This window comes from Anser anser (assembly GCF_964211835.1).
Source record: "Anser anser genome assembly, chromosome: 18".
NCBI lineage: Eukaryota > Metazoa > Chordata > Aves > Anseriformes > Anatidae > Anser > Anser anser.
The window spans coordinates 92,910-106,815 of record NC_139739.1 but is presented as its reverse complement, the minus strand read 5'-3'; the positions used below and the strand labels follow the sequence as shown (position 1 = coordinate 106,815).

General features: G+C 44.6%; 2 protein-coding genes across 3 annotated transcripts in view; both read right to left on the bottom strand.

Moving 5' to 3' along the window:
• The window catches only part of KREMEN1 (kringle containing transmembrane protein 1), a 70,065-nt gene extending 68,584 nt beyond the window's left edge, over window positions 1-1,481 (bottom strand). The window contains exon 1 of the mRNA XM_083804551.1: window positions 1,001-1,481. Coding sequence (XP_083660677.1) covers window positions 1,001-1,466 — 466 coding nt within the window. The 5' untranslated portion in view covers window positions 1,467-1,481. The remainder of the gene's footprint in view (window positions 1-1,000) is intronic.
• Window positions 1,482-7,549: 6,068 nt separating this feature from the next.
• LOC310883767 (uncharacterized protein) lies at window positions 7,550-13,828 on the bottom strand. 2 transcript variants are annotated; one of them, XM_083804615.1, is made up of 2 exons: window positions 13,680-13,828; window positions 7,550-13,481 (listed from the first exon to the last, which is right to left on the bottom strand). In XM_083804615.1, exon 2 carries the CDS (start codon window positions 10,080-10,082, stop codon window positions 8,607-8,609), a length of 1,476 nt encoding a protein of 491 aa, XP_083660741.1. In that variant the 5' UTR covers window positions 10,083-13,481; window positions 13,680-13,828; the 3' UTR covers window positions 7,550-8,606. The 2 variants fall into 2 exon arrangements, with proteins under 2 accessions (XP_083660741.1, XP_083660742.1); XM_083804616.1 differs by having other exon boundaries at window positions 7,550-11,123.
• Window positions 13,829-13,906: the final 78 nt, after the last annotated feature.

The window sequence follows — 13,906 nt, the reverse complement described above, 5'->3', positions numbered from 1 at the left end:
ACAGAACCACACCATCATCTAGGTTGGAAGAGACCTCCAAGATCATCTAGTCCAACCTCTGACCTAACACTAACAAGTCCTCCACTAAACCGTATCACTAAGCTCTAAATCTAAACACCTTTTAAAGACCTCCAGGGATGGTGACTGAACCACTTCCCTGGGCAGCCCACTTCAATGCCTAGCAACCCTTTCAGTAAAGAAGTTCTTCCTAATATCCAACCTAAACCTCCCCTGGTGCAACTTTAGCCCATTCCCCCTCGTCTGGTCACCAGGCACGTGGGAGAATAGACCAACCCCCACCTCGCTACAGCCTCCTTTAAGGTACCTGTAGAGTGCGATAAGGTTGCCCCTGAGCCTCCTCTTCTCCAGACTGAACAATCCCAGCTCCCTCAGCCGCTCCTTGTAAGACTTGTTCTCCAGACCCCTCACCAGCTTCGTTGCCCTTCTCTGGACTCGCTCGAGCACCTTGATGTCCTTCTTGTAGCGAGGGGCCCAAAACTTAACGCAGTACTCGAGGTGCAGCCTCACCAGAGCCGAGTACAGGGGGACAGTCGCTTCCCTAGCCCTGCTGGCCACAGTTTCTTATGCAAGCCAGGATGCTGTTGGCCTTCTTGGCCACCTGAGCACACTGCTGGCTCATATTCAGCTGACTATCAACCAATACTCCCAGGTCCTTCTCTGCCAGGCAGCTTTCCAACCACCCATCACCCAGCCTGTAGCACTGCTTGGGGTTGTCGTGCCCCAAGTGCAGGACCCGGCACTTGGCCTTGTTGAACTTCATACAGTTGGCTTCAGCCCATCGGTCCAGCCTATCCAGATCCTCCTGCAGAGCCTTCCTACCCTCGAGCAGATCGACACACGCACCTAACTTGGTGTTGTCTGCAAACTTACTGATGGTGCACTCGATCCCCTCATCCAGATCATCGATAAAGATATTAAAGAGAACTGGCTCCAGTTCTTATTCTCTTTATCAGACATCATATCATCATTGTTACCTTACCATCAAGTGGTGCAGGGTTGCCTGGATGCTGGGACTGGCCAGATCCTGGTCGGGATGTTGGTGATGCAGGGACACAGTAGTGCCACAAGGCACCCTTGGTCAGGCCGTGGGATGCGTCGGGTGGGGGTGTCACGAAGCGTGTGCAAGGGGAACTACGGCAGGTCGGGACCGTGCCAGAGGAGTGGGGTGGGACCAGACAGGGAGGGGGTAAGCATGTATATCGGCTGTAGCAGCGACAGAACCGAGCAGGCGCTGCTCGCGAGGCAATTCTCCCGTCCGTCCCCGGGGTGGAGCTCTGCGTTCGGCGTGGGCTGCCGGCTCCCGCATACTCGTCTGCACGGCAAGGCGGGAATTTAAGTCTTCCGGCACCGAACTTCCGGGTAGCCGTGCTCCTCTGCAGGGCATGCCAGGAGGTGCAGTCTTCCGGTACCGGACTTCCTGGTGACTGTGCTGCTGCGCGATGCATGCTGGGAGGTGTAGTTCCGACACGAAGATGCCGGGAGGACACGCTGGTTTGTGCAGCACACCGGGAGGCGCAGTTTTCAAGTACTGGACTTCCAGGTGTCCGTACTGGTATGTAGGGCACGTACGGAACCGCAGTTTTCTGGCACCGCACCTCCCGAGAGCAATGCAGATTTATGAGATATGATGGTTAAGGTCCATTTTAGGGTTTGGGTTCGGGTTACTCTTTGGGTTTGGATTCAGGTTTGGCTTAGAGATTAATTCCCCAGCGAGATGACCTTTTTTAAATGATGCTATTCTTTTGATTAATTGCCATCAAAATAATTTCCTTAATATCTAATCTTCTTTAAAGCTATCCTTAATGTAGCAGTGCTATGCTATTCTGGTGGCTATATTTTGAGGTAGGAGAAAAAGCACAAACCTTCTTCCCATCGCAAAAATCATGATTACAGGTTGGGCAGAACTAGAGACAATATGGACAAAGGCGTCATTTGGCTCAGAGGACTCAAAAATAAATAAATACATAAAGGATATGGTGTAAATGTACCAGGAAGCAATGTAAGAACTCTCAGTGCAAGGAGGGGGTGTTTACATTTCACTTCATGTTATCAGAATAATTTTGTCACCCACAGTCCTATTAGAGATGCCTAAGGCATAAAAACCTGACACCCGGCTGATCATCCAGAGAGGGACAGAGATAATGTACACAGGTCCCAACCCCTAAAGACAGGCCCCAAACCCTAGACACAGGCCCAACACCCTAGATGCAGTCCCCAGACACTAAACACAGACCCCACTTTGGGGCCTTTCTATAGGATTCAGGGCCTGTGTCGAGACTTCGGGGCCTGCCTGTAGCATTTGGGGCCTGTGTCTAGGCTTCGGGACCTACATCTAGGCTTTTGGGCCTTTGTCTAGGGCTGTCTGTAGTGTTTGTGGCCTGTGTCTAGGGTTTGGCACCTGGTTGTAGTGTTTGGGGCCTTTGCCTACACTTTAGGGCTTGTCTATATTGGTTTGTTAGAAACAATCTGCAGCCAATAACACAGGCTTGTTATAAATGACTGAGTCCCAAATAGGATTACAATCAGAGTTTACAATTTATTAAACGAATAGAGGCAAGCAAACAGCGCTGGGTGCGCCGGGAGTCTCTGCTCCACCGGGACGCACACCCGTTACGTAAGGCATCTAATTTTTTATACTCCTAGGCTAATACATATTTATTACTACTTCTAAAAGAGGCAAGGTTATTATAATTGGTTTCCCGAATCCGACGTCCTTCCAGGTGCACCTGCTTATCAGTCTCTGTTACTTTCTCGGGGGCCGCTCGGACAGGGAGACAGGGAGGCTCATATTCTTCCTCCTTATCTAGTGGTCTCTTGGCCGGCTGTCAGAAGTTACTGCACATTCGTGCAAAGTCAGCAGTTTTTCTCCGAAGAAATCCCTTTGTTCTCTTCTCGCCTAAACCCAGGCCTCAATGTTAACCCTTCAAAACCCCTTAGTGGCACGAATTGCTGGACCATTTCTTACAATTCCTCCCTTTTTTTTTTTTTTTTTTAATCATCAATTCGTGTCTCTCCTTCAACCTTTGTCAGTAACAATTGGATTTCATCAGTCAGTTCTCGGGGTGTCCACTTCTTAAGCATCATTATCGACACGTCACCTTTTCTCTCCACTGAAGTCATCACAAATTGGGTGCTATTTATTACTCGCCGTATCAACAACGTAAAGCAAGGTATCATACAAGGTATAAACAATAATGTCACTATACCACATAAAAATAAAAACAGCATCCTTTTAACCCATGGTTCACCAGGCAACCATGAAAAGAAATCCCAATCCATACCCTTCCAAGTTTGTACTGGGACGTGGGCTAGCTTTCTAATTTCCTTTGTTATCTGCTTGACCACTTTTCCATTATCATCAATCTGTAGACAACAATTAGAATCGTTCAGTTTTCCACATACTCCCCCTTCTTCTGCTAGTAAATAGTCTAAGACCATTCTATGTTGGAATATAGCATTTCTCATTTGAGTGGATTGGTCAGCCAAAAGATCCAAGGCTGTCGCTGTTTGATTTGTTACAATTTCGAGGATAGCTTGCAACCTAATTATTCGGTTCAAATTATAAATAGGTTCTCGGGCTCCTGATATCAACTCATTCGGGTTCCAGGTGGCTGGCCCATAATGCTGTATGATTCTTTCAGGAGGCCATTCATCCTTTCCCCATTCTTGGGCACTACCCCCGGTTAAGGAAGTATCTATAGATCGTTTCACTCTGTTCAGGTCATCATATAATCTTATTCCTAAATGATCTCCTTGTGTTTGTGACAATAAAAAGAACAAGGGTCTTATGTACCCCACATAGCATATTCCCGACCAATTTTCAGGTAGCCTCTTGTAAGCATGTTTGCCACACACCCAATAATGTCCCTTTAGGGCCCATGTCCCATTTGGAAAAGGACCATTCCATCCCTTTTTAGCCCTTGGGGCGTGATAATACAGAGTGTCCTTGTTACCGAGTGGTCCTGTTACAATGTCTGCCCCGTTCGTACTCGTATATGCGCACTTCCAAGCTCCCGCATCGGGTTTCCACTTACAGTCACAATTCAGTTCTCCTTGGTGGCCAGTTATATTATAAGCTGACCAGAAATGCTTAAAGAACACTCGCCTCCCATTCTCATTCTGCCATCTCCAGCGATAGACCCGCACCACATGCTGTTCCTTAGTGGTGTTATCGCGCTGACAGCTCAAGATTTGACCATCAAATTGTCCCCCCGCTTGTGCTCTTGCCACAGTTTTACATCCGGATCCAAAAAATTCTCTGTATGAGCATTTCAGCCAAGTCCCATTTCTCAGCTGAACATGTGTGGTGTTCCATTTCCCACTACGTGCTGTACAGTTTATAGGACTACATCCAGGATCGGTACAATCATATCCAGGAGACAGAGTCCAATTGCAAATGCTTTTTCCCACCGCCACTGTTCCTGTTCTGTTCAAGCAGTATACACCCCGAGCTGATGAGTGTAACTGCCATGGGCCTCCTTCCTCTTTCCAAAATTGCGTCCCATTATGAACTTCGCTCAGATTACTGACCCACCACTTGGGTTCAACTGGGCCTGCTACCCAGGGCCAACTTTCAGTTCCCCCCGGTCCTCCACAAATCCAGCAGTTACTAAGGTTAAAGGCCCTAGCCACTTCCTCCCCCAAAGTGAAAAAGTTATTCCTCCATTCTTGCCCATGGCCCAATTGCCCCTGTAAAAACAATACCAGAAAGTATAGCATTTCTTATCCTTTTTCGTCGTCCAATCTTGAGAGTGTGGGAAACGCCTTCAATCATGAGGTTGGGCCCGCTTTCAGAGCTTGTGTTACCATTCAGCCCTTCGGGGTGATCCAGCTCCTGGAAAAACTAATCACAATTTCATTATGGGTTTAAGAGGTTCTCATGTTACTTTTCTCAGGACAACCTGATCTTAGCGCGGGAGAAGTCCGGTCGAGGCCCTCTCACTCGGCAGTCAATACCCATAGGGGTTGCCTCCCTCGGTAGACCATACACACCGCAGTGGAGGGTCCTACCCCGGTCTTGCCTTCTCCCTTTCCTCCCTTCAGACTTGTCCTCTTTATCCAGTGCCCTTACTTCATGCAGAACCTTATTGCTGGGATATCAGTTCCTCTTTAATCTCAGTTTCAGTTCCCCAGGAGTGGACTCAACTCTCCAGGCTTCGGTAGTTATTGGTCCTTTTATTCTGGATGCGTGGGTCCAACCCCTTTCTGCTGTTCTCACAGCTGTTTCAGTAGTAAGTAAAACGAGGTACGGTCCCTCCCATCGGGGGTTCAATGATTCTTCTCTCCAGGTTTTTATTAAGACCTTGTCTCCTGGTTGTATCTTATGAATAGCAAATCCTAAAGGTGGTGTCTGAGTCATCATCCCAATTTCTCTTAGCTCCTGTAATCTCCTTCCAATGGTAATTATGTATTTCTGGATACTATGATCCTCAATTACATTGTTCCCTAGGGGCATCCCTTGAGAATAAGGCATACCATATAACATTTCATATGATGATAATCCAGTCTCACTGTGTGGTTTAGTTCTTATGTTTAAAAGTGCCAATGGTAAGCATTTCGTCCAGGGCAGCTGTGTCTCGATCATTAACTTAGTCAATTGTTGTTTTATTGTTTGATTCATCCTTTCTACTTTCCCTGAGCTCTGTGGGTGCCAGGGAGTGTGGTATTCCCACTGAATACCTAATGATTGACACAACAATTTTATTATTTTAGAAGTAAAGTGTGTGCCCTGATCAGAATCAATGTACTGGATTATCCCATACCTTGGTATTAAATGTTCCAATAAAATTTTTACCACTGTCTGTGCAGTAGCTCGTGCTACAGGATAAGCTTCTACCCATTGTGTTAAATGATCTACGATTACCAATAGATATTTCATTCTCCCTACCTTGGGCAATTCAGTGAAATCAACTTGTACTTTCTCGAAAGGCCTATAAGCTGTTTTTCTCCCTCCCATAGCTGCTTGTCGAAACACTTTCTTATTTATTTTCTGACAAGTTAAACAACCTTGTGTAATTTGTTTCGCTATTTCAAAAATTCCAATGCAACCAAATTGTTTAAGGAAATGATCGCTTAATGCCTTCATACCCCAATGTGTTTGTGCATGTAAACGTTCCAGTATTTGCCTCGCATAGGCTTTTGGCAATATCTCTCGCCCGTCAGGCAGTGTCCATTCTCCTTGTTCTAACTTAGCCCCTATTTTCTCCAATTTTGCTTGTTCTTCAGGGGTAAATTTCTTTTCTTCTCTTTCTCGCCTTTCTTCCTCTCGTATCACATTGATTTTAACAACCTGAGTCCTCAGGGCTGCTTCCTGGGCCTCCTTATCTGCTAGATTATTTCCTCTGATTCGATAATCCAATCCCTTTTGGTGTCCTCTTACATGTACCACTGCTATCTCCTTTGGTTCTCTTAATGCCCTTAAAATTTTTATTATTAACTCTTGATGTATAAGATTCCTCCCTTGAGTATTAATTAGACCTCTTTCTTCCCAAATTTTTCCAAAAGTATGGACCACCCCATATGCATATTTAGAGTCTGTATATATCGTCCCACTTTTCCCTTTTAATAGTTCCAGGGCCCTACATAGGGCATACAGCTCACAAGCCTGAGCTGACCATGATGGGCTCAAAGGTCCGGATTCCACAGGTTCTAAGTTCTTATTAATTATTGCATATCCTGATTTTCTTTTTCCTTCCACTACTCGGGAGGAGCCATCTACAAACAGTGCCTCTCCTTTCTCCAACTCAGCATCCTTTAAATCCGGCCTCACTGTTGTCTGAGTCTCAATTACCTCTAAACAGTTATGTTGTACTCCCTCCTGTGGTTCTCCGAACAAAAATTGTGCTGGGCTCTGAGCAGAGGTTACCCTCAGTTCTAAGTCAGGTGAGTCAATTAGTATTGCTTCATACTTTAGGATCCGACTATCCGTTAACCATTTTTCTGCTTTTTGCTGTAAGACACTTCTAACATTGTGTGGAGTATACACCTTTAAAGGAGCACTAAAGGTAATCTTCCTAACTTCTTCTATTAGTAATGCTGTAGCGACCAGAGCTTGAAGACAAGCAGGCCACCCTCTACTTACTGGATCAAGCAACCTAGAGCAATACCCTACAGGTTTCTTAATCCCTGCCCAATCTTGAGTGAGAACTCCATATGCTGTTTGGTTCGATGTATTTACAAAGAGATAGAAAGGTTTTTCCAGATCTGGAAGGCTCAGTACAGGTGCCTGTATTAAAGCCCTTTTTATTTCCTCAAATTTCTGATCATCCTCTGTGAACCACTTAAGCTGGTTATTAGTTAATTTCTCATATAAGAATTTGACCTTTTCACTGTAGCCTTCAAGCCACGGTCTACAATATCCTAATAATCCCAATACTTGCCGAATTTCCTTTTTAGTTTGTGGGGGTCTTAAAGATAGAATCCCTAATACCCTGTCAGGATCTAATTTCTTTTTCCCCTTACTCAGCCAGTGCCCCAAGTATTTTACTTCCTGTTCCACAAACTGTAATTTCGATCGAGACACCTTTAATCTCCTTTCCCCTAAAAAGTTTAGCAATTTAATAGTAGCTTCTCGGGTTCCCTCTTCAGTTTCTCCTGCTATTAATAGATCATCCACATATTGCAATAATTTGACCCCCCCTAGGTAACGTGAAATCTTGTAAAATTTTTTCTAAAGTTTGTCCAAATAGATTTGGTGACTCTGTAAACCCCTGTGGTAGCACAGTCCATCTTAATTGTTGTTTTCGTCCCGTTTCGGGGTCCTCCCACTCGAAGGCAAAATAATCTCTGGATCTCTCATCCAGAGGGCAGGCCCAAAATGCATCTTTCAGATCTATTACACTATACCAGGTATGTTTGGGAGATATGCGACTCAATAAAGTATAAGGATTTGCCACCACAGGGAATTTAGCGAGTGTTCGCTGATTTACAGCTCTCAGGTCTTGCACCATCCTGTATGACCCATCCGATTTTTTTACGGGGAGGATGGGTGTATTATGAGGCGACATGCACGGTTCTAAAGTTCCTTTTTCCAGAAGTCTGTCAACCACAGGTTTTAACCCCTTTCGACCCTCCATTGGTATAGGGTATTGTTTGACTCGGATTGGACGATGGGGATCCATTATTTGAATATTTATGGGGTCCATTTCTATCCTTCCAGTCTCCCCCTCCTTATACCATACTGAAGGGTTAATGACTTCTTCATCTTTTTGTGTCAAAGTGTATAATTTAATCTGCAATTCGTCCCCTTGACTCTGAATGCTCAAATTCAATCTTAAAATCAAATCTCTCCCCAGTAAATTGTACTCCGCTTCAGGGAGCAAAAGAAAATCATTAACATAAGTTTTCTTCCCAGTTTCTACTTTTACATTTTTCAAGACAGGCACTCTAAAAGGCTCTCCTTTTGCCCCTATCACTGACATATAATTGTTCCCTTCCTCTACTCCTTTTGGAAGTTTTTGAATAGTAGATTTTTCAGCTCCTGTGTCCACTAAAAACAAAACTTCCTCTTTATGGGGACCAATTAGTAGTTTTATCAAGGGCTCCGTTGATGTTGACGTCCCCAGAAGATATAGCCCCTGACACCCCTATTCTTCTTTGAATGTTTTCTCATCTTGCTCCCGCTTACGACAGTTCCTCTGAATGTGTCCCTTCTTGTTGCAATAGTAACGAGCGGGAATGGTGTATTTCTCTCGACAAGACTGCCCCCTAGGGGCTTTCTCTATTCCCTTCTCCCTCCTTTCTCCGGACAGAGTCTTATTTCTCTGACTTTCTCTTACTGCTGCTACAAAAATCTTAGCTTTTGCTTTTTGTTTTTCCTCATCTCTCCTAACATATACTTTCTGTGCTTCCCTAAGTAACTCTTCTAATCCCCTCTCTTGCCAATCTTCCAGCTTCTCTAATTTCCTCCTTATGTCCCCCCAGGATTTAGCTACAAATTGCGTTCTAAGGAGTGCAGTTCCAGCCACTGTATTCGGGTCAATTCCAGAATACATTTGTAAACTTCTCCTTAATCTCTCCAACCATTCTGTTGGAGATTCGTCTTTCCCTTGTTGTTCATTAAATGCTTTATTAATGTTTTGCCCTCGGGGAACAGCTTCCCTTATTCCCTGTATGATTAATGTTCTCAAATCCCTCATATTCTGTCTTCCTTGGGGTTGTTGATGATCCCAGTGGGGATCCACGTTTGGCCATTTTTGGTCTCCTGGGGGTCCTGCCTGATTCTGTCTCTCCCACATTCTCATTCCAGCTTGCCTAATCATTCCTTTTTCCTCGACAGTAAATAAGATCCCTAAAATGGACTGTATTTCTTGCCAGGTATAAGTATTGGGACCTAGGAATTGGTCCAGTCTTTCAGCTACTCCGAGGGGGTCATCTAATAAGGCCCCCATTTCTTTCTTGAAATTCCTTACATCTGTGGTATTTAAGGGGACTGCCACAAACCCAATGCCTCCCTGATTGCCTCCCAGGGGTACCTCTCTTAAGGGATATAGAGAAGCTCCCTCATATGTGGCAGTCCTACTTCTCGTACATGCAGCCGGGGGTCGGTCTGATTCCGGTGCTGTCGGCGGTGGAGATACCACAGCTGCCGGAGGTGGGGCCACTGCCAGAGGTGGATTGTTAGAATATAGAGGTGGTAAATTATCTAATGGCTCCCATTTATCCTCTTTTTCTTTTTCCCGTTTTTCTTCTCCTTCTTCAAACTCCTCCTCTGTTTTTAGTGTAAATACTGAGGCTGGAAAAGGACGTGAAGTCCTGATCCATAATCTTGCATAATCACTTTCCTCCTGACTAAAAGGTTCCTTTGAGTTAACATGTAGATTTAAAGCCTGGCAAACCCAGTCTTCAAAAGATCCGAAAATAGGCCAAAAGACATGTGGTCTTAAAGGCTCCTTTGGCCATTCTATCATACAATACTGAATCATTTTTACTTTGCTTTTTCCTTTTCTGGGGCCCCTATCATTCCAATTTCTAATCATTATCCCTAATGGACTTTCTGGTGGTATGTCTGGTAATTTGCTCCCTTTTCTCTGGTCCCGGGTCTTCGATTTAATCTGACCCATCTAGGAATTTTACTGTGGCAATTCCTACAGCCCTTGGTTGCCTTAGTGAGAGTGTCTTGCAGGGGGTTTAGGACCTATCACCCGCCCACGAATCCTATAGGAATCGCTTCGGTCCTTCACCGGCCAAGTCCCTCGCGGGAGATTGGAACCACGGTTAGAAGACCTCCACAATCGCTTCGGAACTACGTTCCGTCTCAATCACACTCTCACACACACACAGGCAACCGAATCCCACCCAACCGAACGGTATACACATTAAATACTTACGACTCCGTCGTCTTCGTTCGGATCTTCGCGCGCAGAATTACGGGCAAAATATAGTGCTGCAGCCGGCAAAAGGGAGCTCATAAAAATCTAAATCTTTGCTTGCCCTTATTCAGGTTCGAGATGGCATTAGTCCCGACCTGACTCGAACAGGAGCCACCAAATGGTGGGGGCGCCCCTCCTAGATCAAGTCAGAATTCAGGAACCAAGACCATCCCGGACGAGCCCCCAATTGTTATAAATGACTGAGTCCCAAATAGGATTACAATCAGAGTTTACAATTTATTAAACGAATAGAGGCAAGCAAACAGCGCTGGGTGCGCCGGGAGTCTCTGCTCCACCGGGACGCACACCCGTTACGTAAGGCATCTAATTTTTTATACTCCTAGGCTAATACATATTTATTACTACTTCTAAAAGAGGCAAGGTTATTATAATTGGTTTCCCGAATCCGACATCCTTCCAGGTGCACCTGCTTATCAGTCTCTGTTACTTTCTCGGGGGCCGCTCGGACAGGGAGACAGGGAGGCTCATATTCTTCCTCCTTATCTAGTGGTCTCTTGGCCGGCTGTCAGAAGTTACTGCACATTCGTGCAAAGTCAGCAGTTTTTCTCCGAAGAAATCCCTTTGTTCTCTTCTCGCCTAAACCCAGGCCTCAATGTTAACCCTTCAAAACCCCTTAGTGGCATGAATTGCTGGACCATTTCTTACAGGCTCAAGCGAGGATGAAGTATGCATGTGTGCACTCAGTAAAGTATGCATGCACTACTGCAAATCCTGTAGGTAATAATAAATTATCTAGGTATGCATGCATTATTGCACTTCTGTAAGGTAATAATAAATTATCTAGATATGTATGAACTATTGCAGTTCCAGTAGGTAATAATAAATTATCTAGGACTTACTTTACAAGCTCTTTGTGGACCAATTCCTTCCCCTTACTATTGATCAACCCACTCTTCTCCCAGATTTTACCGAACTTATGAACCACCCCATATGCATCACTCAAATTAGTTTAGATGGTTCCCTCTTTTCCTTCAATAAGTTTGAGTGCCTGATTCAAGGCGTATCATTCACGTGTTTGGGCTGACCAGTTATTTGGCAATTGGCCCATATCTTTTATTTCTTCACTAAATTCATCAATTATAGCATATCCATTATACCTCTTTCCCTGTACTACCATTGAGGATCCATCAATAAATAGATTATCTCCTTCCTCGAGGGGAAATGAGGTCTCACTTTAGTCTGATACTCGATTAAATCTAGGCAGTTATGTTCTATATCCTCTCCATAGGAAGGCAGTTGGATTCAAGCATGATTTTGTGGTTAACACTAAATCATCCTTTTCAATCAGTATTGCCTCGTGTTTCAAAATCCTAGAATCAGTCAGCCAGCACCCAGCTCTCCGAGTCAAGATCGTCTTAACCTGGTGTGGAGTAGTAACTATCAGAAGACCCCCAAAGGTTAATTTCTTGCTTTCTTCTACCAGAATAGCAGTTGCTGCTACAGCTTGAACACATTCAGGCCATCCTCTGGAAACTGGGTGCAGCAGTTTAGACAAATAAGTCACTGGTTGCCGCTTATCCCCCCACTCCTGGGTCAATACTCCCAGTGCTGCTTCCCGATCCACAGTAGGGAATAGATAAAAAGGCTTATTTAATGTGGGAAGAGCTAAGACTGGTGCTGTGATTAAGCACTGCTTCAATTTTTCTATTAACTCCTTTTCCTCTTTGGTCCATTCAAGTATATTAGGCTCCTCCTCTAATAATGTAAGATGAAACCCTTATGTTTTCTGTATGCTTCTATCCATAATCAACAATATCCCATTAACCCCCAAAACTTTCTTAGTTCTCTCTTAGTGTTGGGTAGGGGTAGCTCAACAATTCCACGAATCCTCTCTGGGTTTATTCTTCATTTGCTCACAGTACTGCCCTAAATACTTGTCTTCTCTTTCCACATACTGTATTTTATTTTTTGATACTCTCAAGCCCTGTTTTCCCAGAAAGTTTAATAGCTTGTTAGTGGCTTCCTTCACAACTGTTTTATCCTGTCCGGACAATAAAAGATCATCCACATATTGTAACGGTAACACGCCCTCCGGAGGTTGGAATTGCTTCAAAATCTGCTCTAGAACTTGCCCAAATAAACTGGTGGCCCTGTAAACCCCTGAGGTAAAACTGTCCATCTGTATTGTTGCTTCTGCCCCATTTTAGGGTCTTTCCGCTTGAAGGCGAATACATCTTTGCTCTCAGTGTCTGAGAGCACCCCGATAATAACACTGTTATTCCAGTCTAACAACTTACTATTCGAATGCCCAATTTCATCATCAAATCCCTTTCAAACAAGTTAGTCCCTGCCTTGGGTGCATACAGTATTTGCCCAGTGATCATTTTATCCCCTAGTCTCAACTTGGTGTCCCCAAAAAGTAGCACTGTTATCCCAGTCCCTTCTACCCCCATCACCTTTAGGGTTTAATTAGTTAATTTAAGCCCTGATACTTTATGGGCGAGCAGTGACTTAGCTGCCCCAGTGTATTGGGTTCACATACCAAGGTTCAGGGGGGGATGCTATTTGCTGTATATATGTAGATGCTAGTTGCTGTATATATGTAGATGAAATGGGACAAATTTGACTGATATTTGGGGGGAAAAAAAAGTATATGGGGGGTTGTGTGGGGGAAAGATCCTACATAGAGTAGCTCAAGATGACAGTTCCTGGGCATTTAGAAATATTTGGGAGAAACTAACTTCGTGGTTACCTGAACAGAATTGGCTCAAACAACTGTTTGTTGGTATTGTAAAAATAACGGCATCGTACACCTACCAGCCCCCATGACATCCGAAGAAGACTATTGCGCCTTAATGTCGGAAAAGCTCAAGAGTGCAGTATGTGAAGAGGTGCAAAAACCACAGTAGGAGTAAGGAAAGAAGAGGGGGGAATAGTGAGAAACTAAGTTGTGTTTTTGCAGTAGAGAACTAATTTTCTGTATTCCAAGGTAGTTGTGCAGTCATAATGAGGAGAAACGCTACGTGGGTAAGCGGACAGTAGGCGGCCTCACTGTTCTGAAATAAGGCAGAAGCTTGAGGAAAAACAGGTCGAGCAGCGTGGGAACGGTAAAACAAAGATCACAGGTTCCTGAAACATAAGAAAGGGGAAAAAAAAAAAGGAAATACGAAGGGAGAAATTAAAGGGTTGAAAAAGAAGTAAAATTGTACATATATGGTATAGAGGAGCGTCGAGCAGCTTGTGAACCTGTAGTATTCGGCCAATGAGGACACAGGGGAGGGGATCAGGCGTCGGGGAATAGGGAATAAAAGTTGATGTTGTGCTTACTGCAATGCGCTCCTGATTGGCAGGACGCCCGCCACTGCAACCGCGAATAAAATAGCCTCAGAGAAGATCGTGTGTCAAGAAAATTATTTGAGATGTTTCTCGCAGATATACTTGACGAGAGAGGACCAAGAACACCCCGCCCTTCTTTAAAAAAAAAAAAAAAAAAAAAGGCAGCACAGGGGCAGCCTCAGGATCGCCTTCCCACAGGGAAGCGGCGCCGTGATTAG